At 41.7% G+C, this 25731-nt stretch overlaps 1 protein-coding gene across 1 annotated transcript; it reads right to left on the bottom strand.

The window, feature by feature from the left end:
* Nucleotides 1-280: 280 nt before the first annotated feature.
* Nucleotides 281-5291, bottom strand: ska1 (spindle and kinetochore associated complex subunit 1). The gene is made up of 7 exons (XM_029155012.3): nucleotides 5164-5291; nucleotides 4766-4850; nucleotides 4567-4682; nucleotides 2432-2526; nucleotides 1778-1909; nucleotides 1203-1372; nucleotides 281-1079 (listed from the first exon to the last, which is right to left on the bottom strand). The coding sequence occupies exons 2-7, from the start codon at nucleotides 4845-4847 to the stop codon at nucleotides 931-933; spliced, it is 744 nt and encodes a 247-aa protein (XP_029010845.1). The 5' UTR covers nucleotides 4848-4850; nucleotides 5164-5291; the 3' UTR covers nucleotides 281-930.
* Between the last annotated feature and the right edge of the window lie 20440 nt (nucleotides 5292-25731).

Here is a 25731-nt window from a genome sequence, read left to right as displayed (position 1 = left end):
AGAATAATCTCTTCTCACAAACTGCTTTTCTATTTTGAGCAGTTGTCGGACAGATTTGATTTTTGTGTTTACCTGTGGAAAGTAGATTAACTTCTGCAAAGCTGATGACTCCAATACTGTTCGTATTTCAAATCAGTTTGCTTTAATCTATACCGTTGCCTGTCACTGGCTCAGAAGCTTCTGAAGTAAAGGATGACCTCTGCAGGTCAGAAATGAATGTACTCACATATGACGAAGACGACCCCTTGATCCAATGGCACACGAGTCTGATGATCTTCACTAGTTAACTCACTTCAGTTTAATCTATTTAAAAAGCATACATGGTAGTTTACCACTAGATAACCAGTTACCAAATAACTTACAACAGTGGCTTGGTTCTGCTCAGACCCAGGCTGAATTCGAAAACATGTTTACATACATTAAGTACAGTCTGTCTCACTGTCTAGACAACCCTGCTGTCTACATTTTCTAGAGATTTTCGAAATGTTTTTCATAATTATTAGTCATCGCAGTTTACTAGGAACCTGTTGGTGACTGAATGCTGCAGCCTGACCTGAATCTACATCACAATACCAGCAGTTCTATACTAAAATTATTCATATATAACTAATTATAGATTGTGATTAAACTTTTTATAACACATTTGACCTATAAAACAATAATTAATATTTTTATTTTAGATTCTATTTATTTTGTTGAAAACACAGATTAACCTTTTCACTTATTCCACAACAATATATTACAAAAACAAACAAGTAAAACCTCTATTTATTTGTGTGTGAATATGAACATATTGTATTGTTAATCAACGCATTACCGCACATACTGCCATTCTGTGTGTCTAATTATCAAAGTCAGGGTCAGTGTAACAAATTAATTTTGGATGAACTAGAAACCGTCCATCCGAGTGTAATCAAGCCGACCGAGGCTTCACAGCAACATGTAGCGGGTCAGGCCTCCCCCTCGAAGCTCCTTCAGACGCTGGCAGTGTCGTAGCATGTTCAGTATTCCCTGAAATCGTTTGTCTACCTTCATCTGAGTGAATTCACGAATGTCTTCCTCCACCAAAAAAAAATGGCCTGTAAAAAAATAATTTTGCATCAGTTGTAGAGTCTGCAATCAGCAGCTTATCCAGGACATATCCAATAACTTAAAACTAGGCATTATTGAGGTGTAATGTGTGCCTGGCTTGTGGACTGTACCTTTCGTATCCTTTGTCTCCTGCTCCTTAAAGCGCTGGTGCAGCTTGCGAGAGTGATTGTTAAGAGACTTTGCTGACTGGTGAAGGATCTTATACTTGGCTGCTACAGCTGTGTTAATGCTTTGGACCACAGCATTAAGCTGATCGTACGATGCACGTCCTTTCATGTACCTTACGAGGACACAAAGTTGGTACACACAAATTACACAACCCTGACCAATATGCAGAGCAGAGGACATGGTCACATCACATTATTACGTGCAAAATAACTGCAGTGACTACTTGTAATTATCTTTTTACAGGAATGTATGTGTATGTCTTCTCTGTATGTCCTTTCAAACAAAAAAAATATTACTCTATAGGAAGAGCATCTAAAAGCACCTAAAGCAGTCTCTTTTCTTTACTTTAGACTGTGCTGCAAAAAAAGAATTGTTTGTCTGCAAATCCCTGCTGCCAAAGCACTGTCTGCTGTCATCAACAAGGTCTTGAACACATGTAAACACAATTACATAAGTAGGATGTAACAGAGTCTATTCACAGCTGATGCACCAGTATTGAATGTCCATTGTCACTTACGGAGGAATGCCCTCAAACTCTGGCATAGTGATAAAGTCCATCTCTCTGATGTGGCGTTTTTTGGGTATTTTGGTGTTCAGCGGTGGAGCATTCTGCACCTCTGATGTTCCATTCTGGACCATTACAGGTTCACTGAGAAATAAAACAAACATTATAACTCCTCATACAAATGCTGTTGACTCTCTTCTTTGTCTATTTCCACGACTTAAGGTTCCATTTATAGGCTCATGAGTTTCCTCCTCCTTCAAATGTATTGCTAATGTGTCAGGTGTTATGATGAAGTGCATCAGTGTGTGACAGGGATGATGTGTGTTACATGTATGGTTTAGGCAAAAATTCAATGCACCTCATTTGAATTTAAAGTTATTTGAATAATTGTTTGAACCCCAAGTGAATCTTTCAATTATGTTTTACAACAGAGGTGGAAAACTTGGTCCTTGAGGGCCGCTGTCCTGCTGGTTTTCCAGCTCTCCCTGCACCAGTTACTGCTGATTACCTTGTTCAGTCAATCAGCAGCTGAAAAAGCTAACTAACGCCTGAGGAAGGTGATGAGCAAGGAGAGTTGGAAAACCAGCAGGGATATCAGCCCTTGAGGACCAGGATTGCCCACCCCTGTTGTATAACAAAGACAGAAAGACAAATTTGTGGCCTTACTTGGATGGTTCTTTCTTCCTGGGCATGTGTGCAGGCATGTTATCCTTAAGGTGCTGGAGATCCTCCACATTCTTCGAGAACAGAAGCTCAAGTTTCTGAAACACAGACGTCTAGTGATTAACCATAAAGTGCAACACTTTTTGCTTCTATTTTAAGAAACAAAAATACTAAAAAAAAACTGAAATTTTTGAAAAACTGAAAAAAATTGTAAAAGCTGAAACATAATTAGAACACTTCTAAAACACTAGAACATAGAATTGGGATTAATGGAACAGCATTGGGATGGTTTAAATCCTACTTTTTGAACAGATTCCAGTTTGTTCATGTTAATGATGAATTCTCCACATGCACAAGGATTAGCTATGGAGTACCACAGGGTTCTGTGCTGGGTCCAATTCTGTTTAGCCTATACATGTCTCCTCTAGGTGAGATTATTAGAAAGCATTCTATTAATTTTCATTTTTACGCAGATGATACTCAGCTATATATGTCCTTGGAACCAAATAAAACAGATCAACTAGTCAAAATTCAGGGTTGTTTAAAAGACATCAAATCCTGGATGTCCCAAAACTTCCTTCAACTAAACTCAGATAAAACCGAGACTCTTATTGTTGGGCCTAAAAATCTGAGAGAGACACTATTGAGTCAGATAGCCACCCTGGATGGCATAACATTAGCTTCAGATTCTACTGTGAGGAACCTTGGTGTCATCTTTGACCAGGATCTCTCTTTTACATCATACATTAAACAAATCTCCAGAACCGCCTACTTCCACCTTAGAAATATAGTTAAAATCAGAAGCATCCTCTCTCAGAGCGATGCAGAGAAACTGATCCATGCATTTGTTACCTCTAGGCTGGACTACTGTAACTCCTTACTCATAGGATGTCCTAACAGCTCCTTAAAAAGCCTACAGCTTATTCAAAATGCTGCAGCCAGAGTTCTGACAGGACTTTGAAAGAGAGATCACATTTCTCCTACATTAGCTTCTCTGCACTGGCTGCCTGTAAAATGTAGGATAGAATTTAAAATTCTCCTACTCACCTACAAAGTACTCAATGATAAAGCTCCTTCTTATCTTAAAGACCTCATAGTTCCTTATGCTCCCAGCAGAACACTTCGTTCTAAGAGCGCTGGGCTACTTGTGGTACCTAGAGTGTTTAAATGTAGAACAGGGGGCAGAGCTTTTAGCTACCAAGCTCCTCTCCTCTGGAACCAGCTCCCTCTTCAGGTTCGAGAAGCTGACACACTCTCCACCTTTAAGATTAGGCTTAAAACCTTCCTTTTTGATAAAGCTTATAGTTAGAGATGGTTCAGGTCACTGGCAATGATTGTTAGTCACAGGAACCATCTCTTAGTTAAGCTGCAATAGACATAGACTGCTGGGGGACTTAATTTATACACTGAGCTCCTCTGTTTCCTTCTACCTCCTCTGTCCAATAACCTCCCATCATTGTCCCATGTTTAACTAACCTTGTCTCTTTCTCTCCAGTAGTTGTGCTTCTCTCCTCTCTCTCTCCCCCCCACTCTCTCTCCCTCTCTGTCCTCACCCACAGGTATCATTGGACTCAAAGTTTGGTGTCTGTGATGGGCAGCTGTGGATCCAACCATCCTGCCTGCATCAACTCCCTGGTCCTACCATCCTGCCTGTGCTCTGTTGTTGCTTGTTGTTGCTTGTTTCTGTTGCTGTGCTTTTCTCTCTCTCTATCCTCTCACCCCAACCGGTCGAGGCAGATGGTCGCCCACATCCAGTCTGGTTCTGCTGGAGGTTTCTTCCTCGTTAGAGAGGGAATTTTTCCTCTCCACTGTTGCTGTCAAATTAAATGCTTGCTGTATGTGGGACTTGTTGGGTTTAGTTGTGTGAGGTTTTAAACCTTACTTTGTAAAGTGCCTTGAAATAACTTTGTTGTGATTTGGCTCTATATAAATAAAATTGAATTGAATTTAATTAATTAGGGACGTAACAAAAACAGTGTGTTACTCATGATTAAAAACAGCCTTGAAAATTGTGTCATCTCTATACATTGACCATCAATCATTCATATCATTCTGGAGGATTGTCCTGAACCCCACAGCTGATTAATAGTAATTAGGCACGTAATTAGCCTAATTACAGTAAAGCCGTGGCTGTTTACCTTTAGATGCTTTAGTTGCTCCTTCTGCTCGTCGACGCATTTTTCAAACTCCTCCAATAGTCCTTCCAGCAAAAACAACTCTTTCCCCAGTTTCTTCATCTTATTCTGAGGCAGTTCTAGACGGAGGGTGTGATGAACAGCGGACACGTTAGCGTCCCATTAGAACCAGTGTTGTCCGAGATAAAGTGCTGCGTCTTACCAGCAGCGGACAGATCCACCAAGCGTCGCAGGGAGGAGATCTTGTCCTGAAGGTGCTGGCTCATGTCCCCCAGGTCCGACATCGTCTTGAAACAGAGACGCGTTCACTCGTTTGTAAACAGCGGTTCTCTCCCGGGTCTACTAAGACCCAGCGCTAAACGTCTTTACACATCCTAAATAGAAAGATCTCGGTACCACTGCAAACACTGTGCGTTTAAATACATATGTTAACGTTCCACATATAGTACGTGTTGACCAGTTACGTTGCTAGGTTCAGGTCGACGCTAAGTTTGTAGACTCTCCTGCCTGTTTTAAGAACACATGTTAAGTTTCTTCCGACATAAGGCATAAACAATTCCCGCTTAATGTGTATTGGTTCTCTTCCAGTAATGGACTTACTGATTGTCCTCCTGGACGCGCCACGGTTCAATTTCGAATAACAGTCGTTTCATTCACGTAACGCCTACGTCAGCGCGTTGTTATTGCTGCGTTCGCAGACTGCAGAAAATGTCAGTAAAAAGCGAGTAGTTGGGTTTATAGCAAACGTGAGTTTGCAGCACGAAGTGCCACCAAAATTATGTGAATAAACACTTCATTAATTATGAGATGGGGCGGAGTAGAGTTAGGTTAATGAGTTAACTCCATCTGTCTTAAGCAGCTGAGACCCACCTGATAAATTTGTGAAATTATGAAAAACAAATATCCTTTTACTAAATCTATGTCATTGGAGATTTAATGTGTTGGTCCGGATACGGATTAAAATATCAACATCATAATTTGTTTTAATTTTAGTGACGGTTTTTCTCAGAAATTCATTTTACAAAGCACTGTGTGTAAATAGCATCTATTGTTATTGATACTGTTGTTTCAATGTTTTGTTGTAGCTTCAGCTCAGCCTTGGTCAATCAGTTATAGAAACCTGAAGCTGAATATTACAAAATGGGCGAAAGGCTGGCTAATACAGTTACATTTGGGAACGTCTGATATGTAGAGCTAGGATGACAACAGACTCATTACACAGATGATCCACTTAAACAAGCACTGTATAAAATAATATTAAAGACACTCAAAGACATTAACCTATTAAAAATAAAAGAGTAAATATACTCGAGGAGCTGAAAAATCAGCATTTACTCAAGCAATAACATGACAAATCACTGACGCAGCAGCTCAGCTACAGTTTGGCCTGTGAAGCAGCACATAGTGGACTAGAGGAAGGACCAAGCTGCCTCTCGTCTATTTACAGTAAAACGTCCTGACTTCAAACATACAACCGGTGCTCTCCTCTCCTTAGAGGAGCTGCTCAGGACCGGCAGGAGTGGTTCCATCCAGCTCATTGCCTCTTCCAGCTGTTCACCTCAGGGAGACAAAAGCATTGGACATTGACCTGATGTAACTGTCTGTTGTACAACCACACTCAAAAAATGCATTCTTTCCCCTAATAAAACATATTTATAATTTTGTGTATATTTATATATATACACGTTTAACTTCGTGTTCAGCATTATTGACCAGCATTTGTATTGCTTTTATTGCATTTTTATTGCTTTTGTTGAGCTGTTTTTTTTAATTTGTTCATTCCACTGTCTTATTACCCTTTTATATTATATGATCTGGGCTTTGTCTATAAACAAATTCATAAATTATTTGCCCCTCAGTTGCCAAGTTTACCTCTTAAGACGTCATAAGATCATCATCACACACACACACACACACACACACACACACACACACACACACACACACACACACACACACACACACACACACACACACAAACCTCTCAGCAGGTCTGTACTATCGATGTTCCTTCTGCCATCCACGCTTCGTATTGTTTTTGTGCTGTTTTTAGCCTCCAGTAAACAGGGGTCCTGCCAGGCCTCACAGGAAGTGAGGCTGAATCTGTTGCTGTTGCAGCTGCTGATGATCAGGAATATAAGGGGCTGGAACACACATGCACACATATACACGCACACACACACATATGCTGCCACTGGACGAGCTGCTCTCGCTGCAGCAGATATGGTGAGTGGGAAGAAGTGCATGTTATTGAATTTGAATTATTTAGGTTCAAACATCATTTGTTGTTTGTATTTGTACTTTATTTGTAAAAGTCAATTTTGAAGTTTTAGATGCAGCTGTTGCGGTTTAGATCTTTCATTCTGCTTTTGGATTTTACTGTTTGTTGAGTTTATGTTGCTCGAAAATGAACCAAACAGATGATTCTATTAAAATGAGTTAAACAATGTGACTAACTATAATCTCGTGTTGTTGCTCTAGAGGAAGAAGGTCTCAGCCGTATGGATGTGCACTGTGGTCTTCTCTGTGTTGCTGGAGTCTAGTTGTCCACACAAGGTGAGGGTCAACCTCTGCTCAGATGTTTGTCACCAAAGCAAACTGTAAAACTGTAGATGTCTCTGCCCTCAGCTTCATGTCCACTGGGGTCCTCAGTCCATGATGTATTTAAAGGGCAAACGTGAGTTTCATTAGTCTTATCACTTACTTTCCTTAGCGCCTTCAGTAACATGGGTCATGGTTTGATTTATTTCAGTACAAACTATTTCTAAACTATTTCTATTATTAATTTATGAATATGTATATTAATATGTATGTAGTTCAACCTCCTCCTGTAGTCTTTGCACTATCCACATGATGTACTGTGACTTGTTCTTTTAAGAGCATCTGAACAATGACTATATATATATATATATATACTGTATGTATATATACATACATACAGTATATATATATATATAATATATATATATATATATATATATATATATATATATATATATATATTATATATATATATATAATACTATATATATACACATACATACATACATACATACATACATACATACATACATACATACATAGCATACATACATATATAATATATATATATATATATAAGATACATATATATATATATATATATATATATATATAATATATATATATATATATCACATATCATCATTATATATTATATATATACTCCATATATATATATATATATATATATATATACATATAAATACACATATATATATATACATATATACTGTGTATATATATATTCATATATTCAGCCAGTAATGACTGTAACTCTGCTGTCTAAAGACGGGAGGAGGTTTGTGTCTGAGGAGGACGGTGGGGTGAAGCAGGAGCTGCAGGGCTGGTCTGCCTTGTTCAGAGGTAAGGTCCCATCTGATTATGTCACTGATTTAAGTTAAGAGCATCTTTTTTTTGATTGTGTCTCCATGACTTTTTTTCGACTAGGTATTTTCTGTTCTTATCTTTTCTCATTGTCTTCTCCTCCTGTTTCCTTCTGTACGTGTCAAACCTTAAAGTTAATATTCTGTTTTCAATATTTATTATTATTATTTATTTATTTTGTGTGTGTGTGTGTGTTCTGTTTTCAATATTTATTATAATTATTTATTTATTTTGTGTGTGTGTGTGTGTGTGTGTGTGTGTGTGTGTGTGTGTGTGTGTGTGTGTGTGTGCGTGCGTGCGTGTGTGTGTGTGTGTGTGTGTGTGTGTGTGTGTGTGTGTGTGTGTGTGTGTGTGTGTTTGCAGGCATCCAGAGACTGCAGCTCTTCACTAAACCCAGTCACATCGTGAGCTCAGGGAAAGTCCTCATCCAGTACCTTAAACACCAATGACTCAGTGTCTGTACACTGGTCACTTCACTCACTGAATGAATCTGTGTGTGTGAATCTAGTTTCTGTTATCATGACAGAGACAATCAAACTGAGCAGCTAAGCAGCTGTTTGTAGTTACACCGTTTGAGTTCAGCTCTGTATAGCGAGACAAGCTTCTTTGCTTCGGTACTACATTGTATTGGCTGCAGTGTCTGACACTGACATCACGGCAGCAGCACAAGGTGGACGCCTGATGTGATGCACGTCATGATTGTTTGACTGATTAAAGGCTTTTGTGCAAACCACATTATTAGTGTTATACAGAATAAACAGTGTCATCCAAACCTTTTAGCGCAGTAGTCAGTGTACTTTGTTCTGTACTGTTCCACTGTCAATTCTATCAATACACACACTATGGATATCTTAATATTCCTATTCTATATAGATATATAGAATAGGAACAATCTAGTTAGATTGTTGTTGAAATAAACTACATTTTACGTTTTGCAACCACATATGTTTTATATGTTCTTATGTTTGTGTACAACACTTTGGCCAACTGGAATGTTTTAAGGTGTTTCATAAATAAACTTGGATGGGATCTGGATAAAAAGCAAAGGTTTGTGTCAGGAGCAGCATGCAACAGTGCAGCATGTTCTAATGACCAGCACAGACCAGGACACGAAAAGAGTGAACAAGCTGTTGAGGAAGGCCAGCTCTGTCCTGGAATGTCCACTGGACCCTGTGGAAGAGATGCTGGGGATTGAACCCAGGGCATAACTTTCCCAGCTATCAGGGGTGTCTTTTAGGTAGCTCTCTTACAATAACAACAACAATAACTACAAAAACATTTCAGGTTGTCCTTTGAAGGATCCATGCTGAATAACTTGGTCTTCGCCTACTGTTTATACACATACAACTTATGTTGTATAGTGTATAAGTTTTTGTATTGTCCAGAAAATTCAACAAATTTGAAAAAAATGCTTCCATTCCATTTGCGATGGCCAGGAATCAAAACTAGGTCCACTGCCAGTAAGGCTACTATGCTTACCACTGGTTAGTTTCAAAGAGGACATCACTCCAAATACACACCAGAAGCACAACCTTAGTAAAGCCAATCAAACACATATAAGCTAGTCTGTGTAAAGCTTGCCAATATGTCTGTGTGGTTGTCCTTTCTTTGGAATCACAAGGAATCTGTTTTATTATATCAGGTTCTTGTGCCATTAACTACCTGAAATGTAAATAGCAACAGATCATGCAGAATGCCACTAAAACAGTTCTAAAGCTGCTGTGGCTTCAAACTAGAGAAAAGTAGAAAACATTAAAATGGTTTTCTCGGTGCAGGAAGAATGTAGCCTTAATCCAATATTATTCTTCATACAGGCAAAACTCTGGAGAACAAAGACGATGCAAGGAGATTAAGGCATATTCTCTGACTGGGAATCAAATCCGGGCCCCAGCCAAAGTGCCCAATCCTAACCACTTTGTTAAAGTGAAATAACTGATGACTGATTTTATCACATCTACTAATAAAAACAAGCTGGCATTGTCACATGTGGGTAGTTGTGGCCGAGTGGTTAAGGTGCTTGCCTAAAGATCCATTGGGATCTCCCTGCCTAGGTTCAATCCTGCCATCTATGAAGCTTTTAGTGATCCTGACAGCATGAGTATTGCACAAGTGAGCCTTGCTCTAGCCATTGCTTCACTTTAAAACACATCTCAGATTATTCTTTGAAGTATACATACAAGTATACATCTTGGATAACTTGGCCTTCGGCAATTATCTTTAGGCTCATCTTTGCGAGACAGCTTCAGGTGAACTGCAATTTTCCATTGTTCTGAAACTTAAAAACATTTAAAATTGAAGTAATACCATTGCATTGGCTGGGACTCGACAACCAGTGAACAGCTTGGAAGGCAGCTGTGCCCCACACTATACAGCCGCTGCTGCTTGGTGTGGCCTGATGGTAATTTCTTGGGTTTTACAGAAAAAATGGGACCAGAGGCAGGTTTGCCTGTGTAACTCTAGACCATGTTAGCATTTCTTTACAGTTTGGTTCTACCACCAAACAGGTTGGAATGTGAGCTCCTCATTATAACCTTTGTCTGTGTAGTGGTTATCACGTTTGCCTAACATGCAAAAGGCCCCTGGTTTGAAACCAGGCAGAAGCTTTAAAGTAATGTTTTGTCCGACGTAGATAATCAATGTGTGTGACAGTCCATCAGCGTTCACAAGATGGCCAGTCGGAACTGCATTTCCTGTGAAAGAGTCCCAGGATATAGCAAAGTGCACTGGCAAGTCTATGTTCACTAAAGGGCTGTCCTGTCAACATTTCAAAAAGACAGGCTATCACTCCAAAGCTCCTAGAGACACTGCAGAGGAGGGTTGTCAATGGCTCCACTTTTTGCTAGGATGCTCTGGCGCACTAATTTGGACTTGAGAAGGAATTATACTTAAGGGGGCAAAAGGTTCTTGAGAAGAGAGCAGTCAGCTGTTGCAGCCATCTTGGGTGGCTGCCATTGTTGGTGTGTCTGGCCAGAGCGGTGTGTGTTGGAATGCAGGTCGTAGACCTGTTAGGGTTTTAGGCTGCACTAGATCATTTTTTGTCTAGGTTCTGTTCTCCCTTCTACCTCCACCCGTGCTACAGGCCCACTGATGATGAACATGATGATTCAAGCAGACAGCTGGCTTAGGAGGCCAGTGCCGGAACCGTTAGGGCTTTGTCTGTCAATTTGGGAAAACATGCAATTAGTAGTCTTGGTTAAGATTTGTCTGATAGATATGCATGATTCTCCTGAAAATGTTGACGAGAGTGCAATATGTACAGCTTTGAGGTGAGCAGTACAGAATAATAGAGAGTAGCATGTAAAACATTTCGAAATGCAACAGTGTAGAATTAAAACATGCCAATGTAGTGATGTGTAAACCCGGGCCCTGGCCAAAGATTCGAATCGTAACCACTGGATGAACAGGGAACTACTCAAGAGAAACTGCAAACTGACTTTGACCTGCTGACAAAGCTGAGGCCAATTTGTCCACTTCATTTGGATTTCTGTCACTGATGTTTTCAAGTCTTATTGCTGCTGTTCTCATAGGACTAAAGCAGAATAACTGATGAATGATTTTGTGAGTTGTGCTGTAAAAAGCTTGTAGTTCTGGCCGAGTGGTTTGCACAGGTTTGGATCCTGCCATCTTTGATGCTTTTAGTGATGTTGACAGCATGAGTATTGCACAAGTAAGCCTTGGTCTAGCCATTGCTTAACTTCAAAACACATCTCAGATTATTCTTTGAAGTATACATGCAAAAATCTTGTATAACTTGGCCTTCGGCAATTGTCTTTAGGCTCATCTTTGCGTCCTAAAATGTCCTAAAAATTCTACACATTTAATACTGAGGTAATGTAACTGCATGGGCAAAATGGGACCAGAGGCAGGTTTGCCCGTGTAACTCTGGACCATTTTAGCTTAAGGTATCTAATTTCTTTACAGTTTGGTTCTACCACCACACAGGTTGGAATGTCAGCTGCTCATTATAACCTTTGTCTGTCAATTTGGGAACACATGCAATTAGTCATCTTGGTTGAGATTTGAATGCCACACACACTTCTGACAGATATGCATGATTCTCTTGAAAATTTTGACGAGACCTTAAGAGTAATGGGTGTGTTCAGTCATTTGTGCCGAGTATTATCTACAAGTTAAAAGTTGACCACTTAAATTGCTCTTCCTGTGATCACATGTTACACTTAGATATCTAATCATAGGTCAAAAGGTTGGAAAAAGTCTTGTGGTGTTGAAAAGATGAGGAGATGGACAACTGAAATCCTATGTAGGGTCCTGGATTACTTTTTCCTGATAACCACCACAGACAGATGAATGATTTCTCTGAAAGCTGGAATTTGCTAGAATCTCAAGGTTGATGGTGTGGAGGCTTGTCAATTGCAAGTGGATTTAAGGCTAGACAGTGGAATTTGCATACAGGTAGTGCATGTTGAAAAAGTTAGCAGAGGATGGTTTCAATCCATCGACCTCTGGGTTATAGGCCCAGCATGCTTCCGCTGCGCCACTCTGCTGAAACCCACCCTAGACGGGACACAAACCCACAACCCCTGGCTTAGGAGGCCAATGCCATGAAAGTTAAAATATCATAAAACATTTGTCTATTTTCCCTAATAAAAAATAGCAATAGTCAAAGCCAACTTTATCGTCAACCAACGCACCAGTACTATAATGCTGGATAAGTTACCTTCACAGTTCAATGTGCAGACCACAAAATGAATGTATAGGATTCATAGTTATGTTGAAAGCATAGTTTTTGGAGTGGAACAGGTACAGTAATGGGCAGTTGCCTGGGGAGATGTGAGGATCTTTGTTGTCTTCATCACGTTTTAGAAGACTTTGGAAGCAGTGCAGCTGCTGTACAGATGGAGGATGCAGCTGTTTTCCTTGACACCACTCTAGAAGGCGTAGAGAATAGAATAGTAGATTAATGAAATGTCCAGTATTTCCTATGTATCTCACAACCTTCACAAATGTAAAAAATAAAGAGAGGTAGTTAGATCAGTTGTAATGTTGTTTGGAGCAAACACGTTTTCAACTTAGCTTTTATAGTGCTGGTTTGTTTAATCTGGCATGGCATGAATGACCTCCTTTCTGTCAGGTTGCTCAAATTCTGCTCAGAGGGCCAGTGGGACAGTGATGTTAATAAGGTCCTTCATATAATGACCTGGGTCCAGCAGGAATTTATAGAAGATGGTCTCCATCAGCTTTTCCACATGATCTGCACCATAACACTAGAATTACAAATTACCTGTCAACAGACTAAAATATCAAAATAAGTTGACCAGCTGCATACAGACTGCTGCTGACAAACTCCTTCTTCAACCTCAAGCCCAGTAATAAATATACCCTCATTTTCAAAACAGACAGAGGTGATATGGTGTCCACACACGAATAATCATTTAGGCAGCGGTGCCGGCACCGGGCTATTTACAAGTAGATAACATAAAGTTCTCCTTTCTTGCTCCGCTGGTAAAATGAAAAGGCTGTGATGCTGGTTGGAACAACCAACAACAGAGCACTTTCTGAACCCTAATGGCCTCATGTCAGTTTGTATCACAGTGAGTGACTTCTTCTTTTGTCTTTTAAATGGCAGGTGGCAACCAACTGAAAGGTGCATTACCCCCACCTACTATGCTAGAGTGCACAGTGAGTGACTGGAACGTAATGTTGCAGGTACATTTAGGGATCCAGGTTTGTCTGGGTGGGGCCGAAGCTGGTTCTGTGAGTGGTCAATAGAATGCAAACGTACATAGTCCGCCAAATTTGAAACAATGGTTCTGGTTCTGCTGACAGCATGAATATTGCACAAGTAAGCTTCACTTCAAAGCACATTTCAGATTATTCTTTGAAGTATCTATGCAAAGATCTGGGATAACTTGGCCTACGGCACTTATCTTTAGGCTCATCTTTGCGAGACAGCTCAGGTGAACTGCAATTTTCCATTGTTCTGAAAATTCAAAACATTTAAAATTGAGGTAATGCAACTGCATTGGCTGGGACTCGAATACCAGTGAACAGCTTGGAAGGCAGGTGTAGCCCGATGGTCATTTCTTGGGTTATACAGTGAAAATGGGACCAGAGGCCGGTTTGCCTGTGTAACTCTGGACCATTTTAGCTTAAAGTATCTCATTTCTCAACAGTTTGGTTCTACCACCACACAGGTTGGAATGTTGGCTGCTCATTATAACCTTTGTCTGTCAATCTGGGAACACATGCAATTAGTCATCTAGGAGATTTTTTTTTTTGAGATTTGAATGCCACACACACTTCTGACAGATATGCATGATTCTCTTGAAAATGTTGACGAGAGTGCAATATGTACGGCTTTGAGGTGAGCAGTACAGAATAATACAGGGAAGGATCTTAAGCATTTCCAAACGCATTAACGTACAATCACGAGTAATATTTTGAATGTCTTAATAATGTTTAAAGAACAATGTTGCCTATGCCGCAGAAAAGTCAGACGCTTTGCCCCTTCAGGTTTTCCGTCCCCAAAAGGCTAAAAGATGCAAACAATTATTTCTTATATTCTATGAGTGCGACCTTAACGCTGCGCCTTAGACCGCTCGGCCATCCTGACAACTCTCCAATTTCCTTGTTCCACAGCTCAAGAGACATTGTTACAACCATTTTGTCACAACTAATATTGTGAATGTCTTAATAATGTTTCAAGAATACTATTGTTTATGCCTCAGAAAAGTCAAAGACGCTTTGCCCCTTCAGGTTTTCCGTCCCCAAAAGGCTAAAAGAAGCAAACAATCATTTCTTATATTCTAAGAAGTAGCAAGAAAGATGGCATCTCTAAATAGATTGTCAAAAGAGGAATTTGAAGCCCTGTCATCAGAGGAGATGTCACATCTGAGTGTCACATCCTGTTTTATTGCATAGCAGTTCCGGTTTCCTGTCACTTCTCATTATCTCCAGCCTTACTTCCGGTCCTCATTATTCACACCTGTTCAGAATCAGTAATCACCCACCGGTATACTTAAGCACCACCAGTCCAAAACCCATTTGACAGATCGTTGTATGCTAGACATCACTTTCCAGCGCTTAGTCATCCTGCTCGCACGTTTCTTGATCCTGCTTGTTTCCTGACTCCTGACTCTCGCCTGCTCCTGACTCTCGCCTGCTCCTGATCTGTACTGTTGCCTGGAAAGCTCTAGAACACCGAACCTGACCGCCCGACTACGAGACAGCCTTCTCCTAAACGGTACTGTAATCTGTGTCCTCCCGTTACCGAAACTCTGCCTGTCCTTGGATCTGAACCAGCCTGTCCCACCTGTACCGAAGCCCCGCGATCTACTGTGTATGACCCCGACCGTCTGTGACATCGAATACTGAAATAAACTGTTAAACTCTACTATCTGCCTGTGGTCTCTGTGCTGTGGATGTGGGTCCGAGCTCTGCCAAAACCTGACAGGAGACTGGAGTTTGTACACAGCAACTAAGACTAGTAGGCCACCTTGACTGGAAAAGCTCTGTTTTGCTATTTTATGGGACAACACACAGTGTTACAGATAATCTGTTCTTACCTGTTGTAAAGACATCACAATTATCATTATGAATGGCATGAATGAGACCTAAAATGACTTTATTTGCGTCTCAGTAAGCTCAATCGCAGAATTCTGCTCTAGCACGTAGTCTGTCCCTTAGTGGCATCAAATAGAAATAAGGATTCATGACATTTCTATGTCTATTTGGTACCTCTTAAGAAGATGTAAGAAGAGGGATTTCAACCCACGCCTCCAGGGGAGACTGTGACCTGAACGCAGCGCCTTAGAGCTCTCAGCCATCCTGACTGAAAACTCTCCAATTTCCTTGTTCCACAGCTCAAGAGACATTGTTACAACTAATTTGTTCTGCCATTCTCAAAAACAGCCTTCTGTTATGGGAAAAATTGTTTCTTCCTTATTTCTATGCAGTTATTATATGATTTATGACCTATGTTCTGCAATTAATAGCTTATGTTTTGTCTTACTGTATGTATTTGACATTTCACCTAGATTCTTCAATGGTTGTCTCTGCCTGATAGACTCTAGCTCCCAAACCCAAGGCCAGGGAGTTGTGTCTTAGTGCTCCTTCCTCTAGACGTCAGCAATGCAGGTGTGAGAATGTTAAATCTTCACACACAGCGACAAGGAAGAGATGGTGCATGCAGTCTGATTGGGCTACACAGACCTTTCAACGTACACAGACAGAGGGGTTAAAAGGCAGAAGCAACGTGAGGATCGTGGGCTCTTTGCATCACATCTTCGTGGTGTACGCACTGATCTCCCCAGCTGGTTTTTGGTTTGTTGATGTGCACGATCAATATCCATGTTTTTGATTTGCTTTCCCCATTACTTTTATTATCTCTCTCATCTGCCTCTTGAGACCTAAAATGACTTTATTTGTGTCTCAGTAAGCTCAATCACAGAATTCTTCTCTAGCATATAGTCTGTGCCTAAGTGGCATCAAATAGAAATAAGGATTCGTGACATTCCTATGTCTATTTGTGTAATGTTGTAATAACCACGCCTGGCTTATCGCAACGATGAGCTTTATTGTTGATGCGCTAACACAGGTCCTTTCGCTTCTGATTCGCAAACATCCGCGTACCTCTGCGCACTGCCAATATACACATACCAATGACACTTGGTTAATCCGCCGCATTAAGTAGTACCTCCTTAAATGAACTGCTTACCTTACACCTCCCCTCCTTTGAGCAACACACTATGTGCCTTTGCAAAGGAGAGTTTTCTTCCACGTTTTAGCTCAAACAATTGTTGTATTTTCTTTTCAGTATTGACATCAACCAAACAACCATAAAACAATAAACAAACCTACAGGTAAACTACCAGTTGCTTCAGCGGTTTCGCTTCCCTGTCGTGAGTCTGTAGGTGAATGTGTGTGTAGTGAGTTTTTGTTCAGTTCTGTCAAGTACAGTATCTGTCCCATCAATGTCCTCTCCCCCCTCCAGGTCCAGCTGAGGAAGAGTCGGGCGTATCGGCCGCAGGTGACGCCTGTTGCTTCGAAGCACTCCACTGCTCGTGCTGACAAGGTAGGATCTCGGTGTAGAACACTGGCTTAGAATGGTAGCAGTTGTAGTCAATTCCTTCTGGTTGTCGAGTTTGACTGAAACCAAGTCGCCTCTCGTCAGTGATGGTAATGTTCGGCTGGAGTGACGCCTGTCAAAGTAGCATTTGTAGCTTGCTTTTGTTCTTGAGTCGGCTGCTTTCACAAGGGTGGTATCTGGCCACTGAGGTGTGAGATTCCTCTCCAGCGTTGGAACTGGGGTGCGCATCTGGGGACCTAGCATCAACTGTGCTGGACTAAATCCTGTGGCCTGAATGGGTGCAGCTTTGTAGCTCAGAAGAGCCATCATTGGATCATTTTGTTTCAAGATGTGTTTTGCAGACCTCACAGCCCTCTCAGCTTTGCTGTTGGCTTGGGGAAAATGTGGGTTTGTTGTGACATGTTCAAAGTCATAGGTTTTAGCAACCTCATGCCCTGAAAACTGTGGTCCATTGTCGGTGACTAAAGTGGTTGGGCATCCCCATCTTCCAAAGAAGGTGCTGAGATGAGCTCTCACAGCTGCTCTATTCGTGCTTGACAAGTAAGCTATTTCAATGTACCTGGCGAGTAGTCTACTACAATGAGATAGTGTTTGTGTTTTGTTGACTTTGTTTCTGCTGCCACTCTCTGCCAGAGTCGATCTGGTAGAGGAGTTGTAATAAGTGGCTCTATCTGCTGTGACGGCTTTGCCGCGTGACAATGTTTGCAGTTTTCAATCCAAATTTGCAGGTCTTTGCTCATTCCTGGCCACCAAACACTCATTTTAGCATGTTGGCGGCACTTCACTATACCCATGTGACCATCGTCGGCCTAATGTCTCTTTTCTCAGTCGGGTAGGAATAGTTATCCTATCAGTATAAAAAATCTTATTGTCATGTACCAAAAGCGTCTCTCTTACTGCACAGTAGGGTTTAATGTTTGTTGGCACTTGTGTAGCATATCTTGGCCAGCCATTCTTCACAAAGTGCATCACGAGCTGGAGTTCAAGGTCATCCTTTGTTCTTTGCATCACTTAATCCAGCCGTGACCAAGAGATTGGCAACGCGTTTCCTCCAAGGCCGTTTTGTCATCTGACAGTTCGATAGAAATTTGCATGTAGAACTGCGTTAGGATGTCTTGAGAGAGTATCTGCAATCACGAGTAGCTTTCCAGGAACATACTCGGCTTTCGCATTGAATTTCATCATTCTGAGTAGTACTCGTTGGCGAGGTAGTAGCACTGCATCAATGTCTTTGACGATGAAGAGTGGTACCAGTGGTTTGTGGTCTGTGTGGATTGTGAACTGGTCCAGGCCGTATAGGTATTTAGAGAACTTCTCACATACCCAAACTACAGCCAGGCACTCCTTCTCTATCTGGGCATATCTCTTTTCGGCATCGGACAACGTGCGGGAACAGTAAGCAACCGGGCGTAGCTGTCCGTCGTGGTCCTGTAAGAGAACTCCTCCCAGTCCGTAGCTGCTTGCATCGGCACTTACATTCGTCTTCTTTGTGACGTCATAAAAGTACTGGTGCTTCTGTCAGCATTTGTTTAACTCTGGTGAATGCTTGTTCTTGTGCTGGACCCCATGTCCACGCTTTGTCAGCTTTGAGTAGGTCGTTAAGTGGGGGAGTTACATCTGCTAAGTTAGGTAAGTAACGTCCCAAGTAATGCACCATACCTACATACCTGTAGCACACGTTTGAGCTCCGTGGTGTTTTGCGGTGGCTTGATGGTGAGTATGGCATCTATTTTCTTGCTGTCTGGTCTAATACCTTGCTCATCTACAATGTGACCCAGAAACCTGATCTGTCTTTGTCTCAGTTTACACTTTTCGTTGTTCAGTTTCAGCCCAGCTTTCTCCAAAGTAAGCTGTACTTTCTTCAGGTATCGGTCGTGTTCAGCAGGAGTTTTCCCGTAAATGATTATGTCATCCATAAAAGCTGCTACTCCTTCATTGTCTTTGAGAAGGTTATTCATCTTTCTCTGGAAGATCTCTGGTGCACTGGAGATCTCAAACGAGAAGCGATTGAAGTAGTATTTTCCAAATGGTGTCATAAATGTGGTTAATTTGGCACTGTCTTTGTCTAGAGGAATTTGCCAAAATCCTGTTGCCGCATCTAGAAAGGAAAACATGCTGGAATCGTCCAGTGTGGGGAGAATGTATTTTTCCCTCTCTACGGCTTCGTTGAGACGATTAAGTCCTACACAGATTCTCACTTTACCATTTTTCCTTGGAACAGGAACCATTGGGGAACACCAGTCGGTGGGTTCTGTTATCTCTGTGATGACCACACATTTCCATCCTCTTCAGTTCTTCTTTCACTTTGGGAAGTAGGGGTACTGAAACCCGTCGAGCTGTTGCGGCATTGGCATTCTTTAATTGTACATTGATGCGTTTGGAAATGTTTAAGATCCTTCCCTGTATTATTCTGTACTGCTCACCTCAAAGCCCTACATATTGCACTCTCGTCAAAATTTTCAAGAGAATCATGCATATCTGTCAGAAGTGTGTGTGGCATTCAAATCTCAACCAAGATGACTAATTGCATGTTTTCCCAAATTGACAGACAAAGGTTATAATGAGCAGCTGACATTCCAACCTGTGTGGTGGTAGAACCAAGCTGTAAAGAAATGAGATACCTTGAGCTAAAATGTTCTAGAGTTACACAGGCAAACCTGCCTCTGGTCCCATTTTCTCTGAAAAAACCCAGCAAATGACCATCAGGCCACACCAAACAGCAGCGGTGACTGTATAGTGTGGGGCACAGCTGCCTTTCAAGCGGTTTACTGGTAGCCGAGTCCCAGCCAATGCATTACCTCAATTTTAAATGTTTTGACTTTTTAGAACAATGGAAAATCTCACAAAGAACTTGATGTCGTCTGAGTCACTGTCACTCCCGTGATGTGAAGAGTCTACACGTCGTCCAACGTCAGCAACTCAAGGTTGCTCGTGTGTGTGTTTTCTCAGGAGCGTGTGTGTAGATGTATGGTCTGATAGTGTGATTCACCGGCGCAGCTTCAGGTGGCGCTTGGCTCACACCTTTAGCTGAACGGTCAACGCAGCCTCGCCTCAGTGCGTGTGTGAGGGTCGTCCTTCTCAATTCTTTTCGTCAGTGGTGATTTTCTCCGTGGGATCTAGATGGAGGGTCGTCTGTTGGATCCGGTACCTTCCTGGATGGAGTGGATCCAAGTCGCTCTTTCTGCGATCTTTACAGCCGTGTGGGTCGTCAGAAGGACCTGGAAGGGGCCTCGCCACTGTTTGGAGTCCCAGTGCTTCCTCCTGAAGTCCTTAACGATCGCCCAGTCTCCTGGTTGGATGGTGTAATGGTCCTGTTGACTGTTTTCACCTGTTGGGAAATCTGAATTATGGGGAAAAGGTGTTTGGGCGGCACGGCTGCCATCAGGCCCAAACCAGACTCCATGGCTACAGGTGGAACCATTCGTCTGCCAGAGTCTGCGTTCCTGTGAGGTAGAAAATGTTTAAAGCACAGGGAGATGAGGAAGGAAAGGATAGAGAGAGTTAGAGAGGGAACAAGGATCAGGAGAAGGAGGGGTTGTTGGGCAGCGACCTTCGCAGCAGCGTCTGCAGCTGCATGTCGGCAGAAACAAAGTTGTCAATGATGTTGTGAGTGGGACAGTTACAAACAGCATTAGCTGTAGGCAGCAGGACAGCATCCAGCAAAGCAGAACCTTATCATGATGTAAGATAGGTTTGCAATCAGACTTCAAAAGCATCCTATGCTTCCACAGAGAACCAACGTGTGACAAGCGTCTGTGGAGTCTGTGTAGATGGTAACACACTCTCCTTCTGCTAGTTTACTAGCTTCAGTCAACATCTACATCGGGCTGTAGAAAGATGTGATGTTTTCTGTTCCAAAAGAATCAAAGTATGAGGACAAAAGCACAGAAGTCGTACAACCTGATTTCTCATCCACTGTTTGAGTGAAAGGTCACGTAGGGTCAGATCAGGAAGACCCAAAGTAGGAGCCAACTGAAGAGCAAGCATGAGGTCAGTGAACGTTGTTCAGCCTCAGACGTCCACGTGAGACAAGAAGTGGACGATGAAGACGTCTGCATCAGAACCCTGAGTGGGGCCTCAAAGACAGTAAAGTTAGGAACGAAAGTCCTACAATAAGAACAAAGACCTAGAAAAGACATCAGCTGTTTTTACGTGCACGGTTTAGGCAGGTTTCAAATTGCTTTAACTCTGTTGGGTGAGATGGATTTGCCATCAGCTGTAATTACAATGACCCAGAAAATAACTTTTGTCTGAACTAACTGTAATTTAGACAGGCTCTTTGTGGCCTGTAGCATCCAATGTTTCAGTAGCTTAGTGGTGTCTGCAGTAACACCATCTATGGCTTCCTTTAAGAGGGTGTTGTTGTTTACATGGTCTGTGGTCAGATTTAGGTGTGATGACCACTGGTTCACATCCTCTGATCGAACCTACATCATATCTGTGTGTGAGCCACAGGGAAGCAGGGCTTCCTGTGAGGCTGAGTGTTGGGTCAGAGCGTCCTCTGAAAAATGAAAATAAAAACAAAAGCATGTAGTGTGTCATTAGAATGTGGAGGTTCACTGTTTGTTGTGCATGACAGGCAGAATGAAAAAAAGTTTTCTAAAAGTATGCAAAGTAGGTGAATACGTCACATGGGGTCGGAAGTCGTTCACCAGTGTCCACCCCGTTGACATCTGTTCACGAAAGGACCCACGTCCTGTCATCTGTCTCCATCATGTTTTCACAGAGGGGCGTGTGGAACTGTAGAATAAAAATAAAAATCTTTTTGTTCGTTAGTAAAAGAAATCGCAAGCGCAGACCTGTGTTCATCCCAAAAGAGGGAAGTTGAGGTCAGTTTGTCAGTGTGAAATCATAACTCTTCAAACCTCTCATCAGGACCAGAAGACACATGTGCTGTACAGGACAGGTCAGATGCGTCTCTCGAGGTCATATCACATGGAAACAAGCTGTGATGCAGCCTGTGTGAGGGCCTCAGTTACAGCCCCCCCTCAGCAGCCACTGATAAGAGCACAGCTGAGATGAAGTTAACAACAACAAAAGAGGGATTATTTAGAATGTCTGTAGATGTGACCTGCACTCCGTCTGGAGTGGAAATCAATCAAATATCTAAACTACACGAGATCTCTTCCTAAAAATTTAACTGGGCACAAGTTTGAAAGCAACAATAAATCTCAAGGTGTCTTGCTGTCAGATGTTGCACAAGACAGTGAAAGAATAGGTCTTCTTTAATAGTCTGGTACGTACAGTAATTATTATTACTTCTCTCTAATATTCGTCTTCCCTTTAATAGTCATTAATAGTCTGTTTCAGTCAGTTTCAGTTTTCCTATAGTCTGTTTTGTTTTCCTATAGTCTGGCCAGACAAACCTATAGTGTACACAAATATTTTTAGAAACATGGAGGATTTTATTACTGAATTTGTTGCAAATTGAATTAGTTCAAACCCATCAGACTGTAAAGTCATGCAGCAGTTGTCATTTAGCTGTTTGTCATAATTTGAAAATCACTCTGGGATTTTTTTTGAGCAGAAAGCGATTCTTCATTGCGAGCAGATAAGCATGAACATGAATTTGAGCGTGTATCAGCTGTAAGCGTGTTTCTTCATGTATGAATGTGTGTGTGTATGTTTGCGGTACCGTCTTCTACGTCACGTGAAAAGGAACCGTCACCTTCCTCCTTCCCCAACCATCAGTCTGATGTGAGCGCCAGTGGGTGAAGCCTGACGTAGATGGGACAGTTGTTCCTCGATGAGAGACGTTTCCTGGATCCTCAGATGCAGCTCTTTTGGGCCGATCACCATCTGTGTCAGAGCACGTCTTCTCTGCTGTTGCTCTGTCCTTGTTTTCCTTTGCTGATTGTCATAAGCAGGTGTCTGTGTCAGACACACACGCTTGTAGGACAGTTTCACGGCCTCTGAAGCTTCAGACACAGTCTTTTCATGCTGGTGCAGGGCTTGTAGTAGCTGGTTCATCTGATGAGCCCAGAACGTGATGGCGGCAGACGTTGTGGGAGTCTGTGAGGCGTCCATGCTGTGGTCTGTGTCCTCCAGCTGCTGTGGTATCAGAGCTTCTGGTTGTTGGTCAGGCACTTATTCTCCTTCGGTTCTTCTGCTGATGGTGGGAAAGGATCCGGATTTATCCTCATCGCGCTCAGTTCTGCATTAGAATAGAGAGCAGAAACAATGGGAGCATTTGCTCTTGGCATGACGTGTGTGTGTATGTGGTGTGTGTGTGTGGCGAGTGCAAACAATTCTTCCCCAGAGTTGTTATCTCCTTTTTTTTCAGTTACTCTCATCACTCTTTTGTTTCTTTTAGGGCTTTAGTTTTGATAGTTTTGCTTTTTCAAATCTCATCTTTTGTATCTAACTTTTCTTTTAAAGGTACATATGTCTTTTACACTAAGTGATTCTCCTTTTGAACCCATAACCAGTTTCCCACTCATGGAAACACACTAATAACCATATTTACTTTTCACTTTTAATTACTTTTACTTTTGTAATGCTGCAGTCTGGTGGTGGAGACTTAGATTGCCCCGAACCCATCTTTCAGAGTCCCGGCGGTTTCCTGCCTTAGACTTTTTTGTGTTCCAGCCGGAACCTTTTTTCGAAATTTCTCTTCCACGGGTTCTCGGAAGTGCTCCCTCACCGTCAGGCCCCTCTAAGACCCGGGTCCCTCGTATCTCAAAAACACTTCCCCCTGCAAACGCGCTCCGTATTTCAGAAGCCGTCTTTTATTTCCTTGTCCACTCCCTTTGGACTGCGCTCAGATCTGCACACTGGTCTGTATCCTCAGTACAGACAAAAACAAGCTCTGTTCCACGAGCCAACCCTTAGCAACCACCGTCTCGGCCACCAGGGCAGACTTTGACCTAATTAATTTTTCTACCCGAATATTAAATTTAAAATTAAAAAAAAATTTTGTTTGGTCCTAATTATTATATTTTAGATGTTTTCAGCCACATAGTCGTTTTAGAAATATTATCTCTAGTCCTAGTTATATTTTCTTTTGTCGTTGTTTTAGTCTAGTTGAGGATGTTTTAGATTTAATTGTTATTTGCCTTACTTTCCCTAAACCAAATGATCAGAGCCAAGTAAACCCCGAATACCTGAAATCAAATTTAAACCCGTTTTCTTTTTTTTTTTCCTTAACAAGTCGCAACAAAACGGAATCTCTCTCACTGGGCTGAGTAGAGGTTGGATTTTGAATTCGTTGGATCTCGTCAGAGGCGATTCAGACGGGTGAGCAGTCCTCCCACTCAGAACAGCTGTAGAGGTTTGGAGGCTGAGCGAACCTAGTCCTCAGGACTATCGTCCCTGGTCACACCGTCCAGACAACCTGCAGCGGGATCCTGTTCGTAGACGCCAATTTCTGTGGTGGAAATTTTCCATAAAGAAGCAGATGAGAGAGTTGTCATTTTTGCAATTTATTGAAATAATAAAGAAAATAAAAATAATGGGGAAAGCAAATAAAAAGCATGGATGTTGATCGTGCACATCAACAAACCAAAAACCAGCTGGGGAGATCAGTGCACACACCACGAAGGTGTGATGCAAAGAGCCCACGATCTTCAAGTTGCTTCTGCCTTTTAACCCCTTTCTTTGGCTCTGGTGGAATGTCTCTCTGCAGCAATGGAATTGTTTGCGCCACCTTATCTCGCTGTGAGTGAGAATGTTTGCTTTCTCACTTCTACATCGTCATGTCTTGTTATCCAAAGGAAGGAACACCAAGCTTCCAAGACAAGATGCATTCGCTTTAACAGCCTTGGGTCTGGTGGGGAGTCAGATAGGATGGAGTCAGAGTCCGGATGTAAAAGACAAACATATATCATAAATTATTAGTCAGTCAAATGGAACATCAGATGTTTAGACTTAATGTACGACAGGGCACAAGAGATTAGTTGTTTGTGTAAGAATGTTCAGTATTGCACCTAGCCAGCACATGACGAGTGTGTTGGATAAGAAATAGCACAAGGCAAAATTTTTCCATTACATCAACTCTTCCAATCCCAACCAGATTATTCAAAGAGGTTCTACCTTTAATCAGCTCGTCCATATAAAATCAAATCAATCAATCTTTACAACTAGGCTATGTACCACAGGCTTTTAAGGTGGCTGTGGTCAAACCTCTATTGAAAAAACCAACCCTGGACCCTGGAAAACTACCCAACTATAGGCCCATTTCAAATTAACCCTTTATTTCCAAGATTCTGGAAAAAATCGTGGCTAAACAATTATCTGACCACCTTAGTGGGAATAACCTGTACGAAGATTTTCAGTCAGGATTTAGAAAACATCATAGCACAGAAACAGCTCTGGTTAGAGTCACTAATGATCTTCTATTAGCTTCGGACAATGGTCTAGTTTCTGTCCTTGTCCTGTTAGATCTTAGTGCTGCATTTGATACAATTGATCATAACATTCTATTACAGACACTAGAACATAGAATCGGGATTAAAGGAACAGCATTGGGATGGTTTAAATCCTATTTGTTGAACAGATTCCAGTTTGTTCATGTTAGTGAGTGTCAGGTTTTGGTCTTTTTCCAGTTTTTATATTGAAAGGTCTTAGTTTGTCATCCGTGTTTTGGTTCCAGTTTCCTGTTTTATTTTGTAGGCACTTCCGTTTCTGGTTATACCACAGCAGTTCCTGCTTTACTCCAGGTCCTTATTACACAAACCTGTCTTAGTTTAATCATC

The sequence above is a fragment of the Betta splendens genome, chromosome 6 (genome assembly GCF_900634795.4).
Source record: "Betta splendens chromosome 6, fBetSpl5.4, whole genome shotgun sequence".
NCBI lineage: Eukaryota > Metazoa > Chordata > Actinopteri > Anabantiformes > Osphronemidae > Betta > Betta splendens.
Note: the sequence above shows the minus strand (reverse complement) of the source record. Positions and strands in the feature narration are given on the sequence as shown.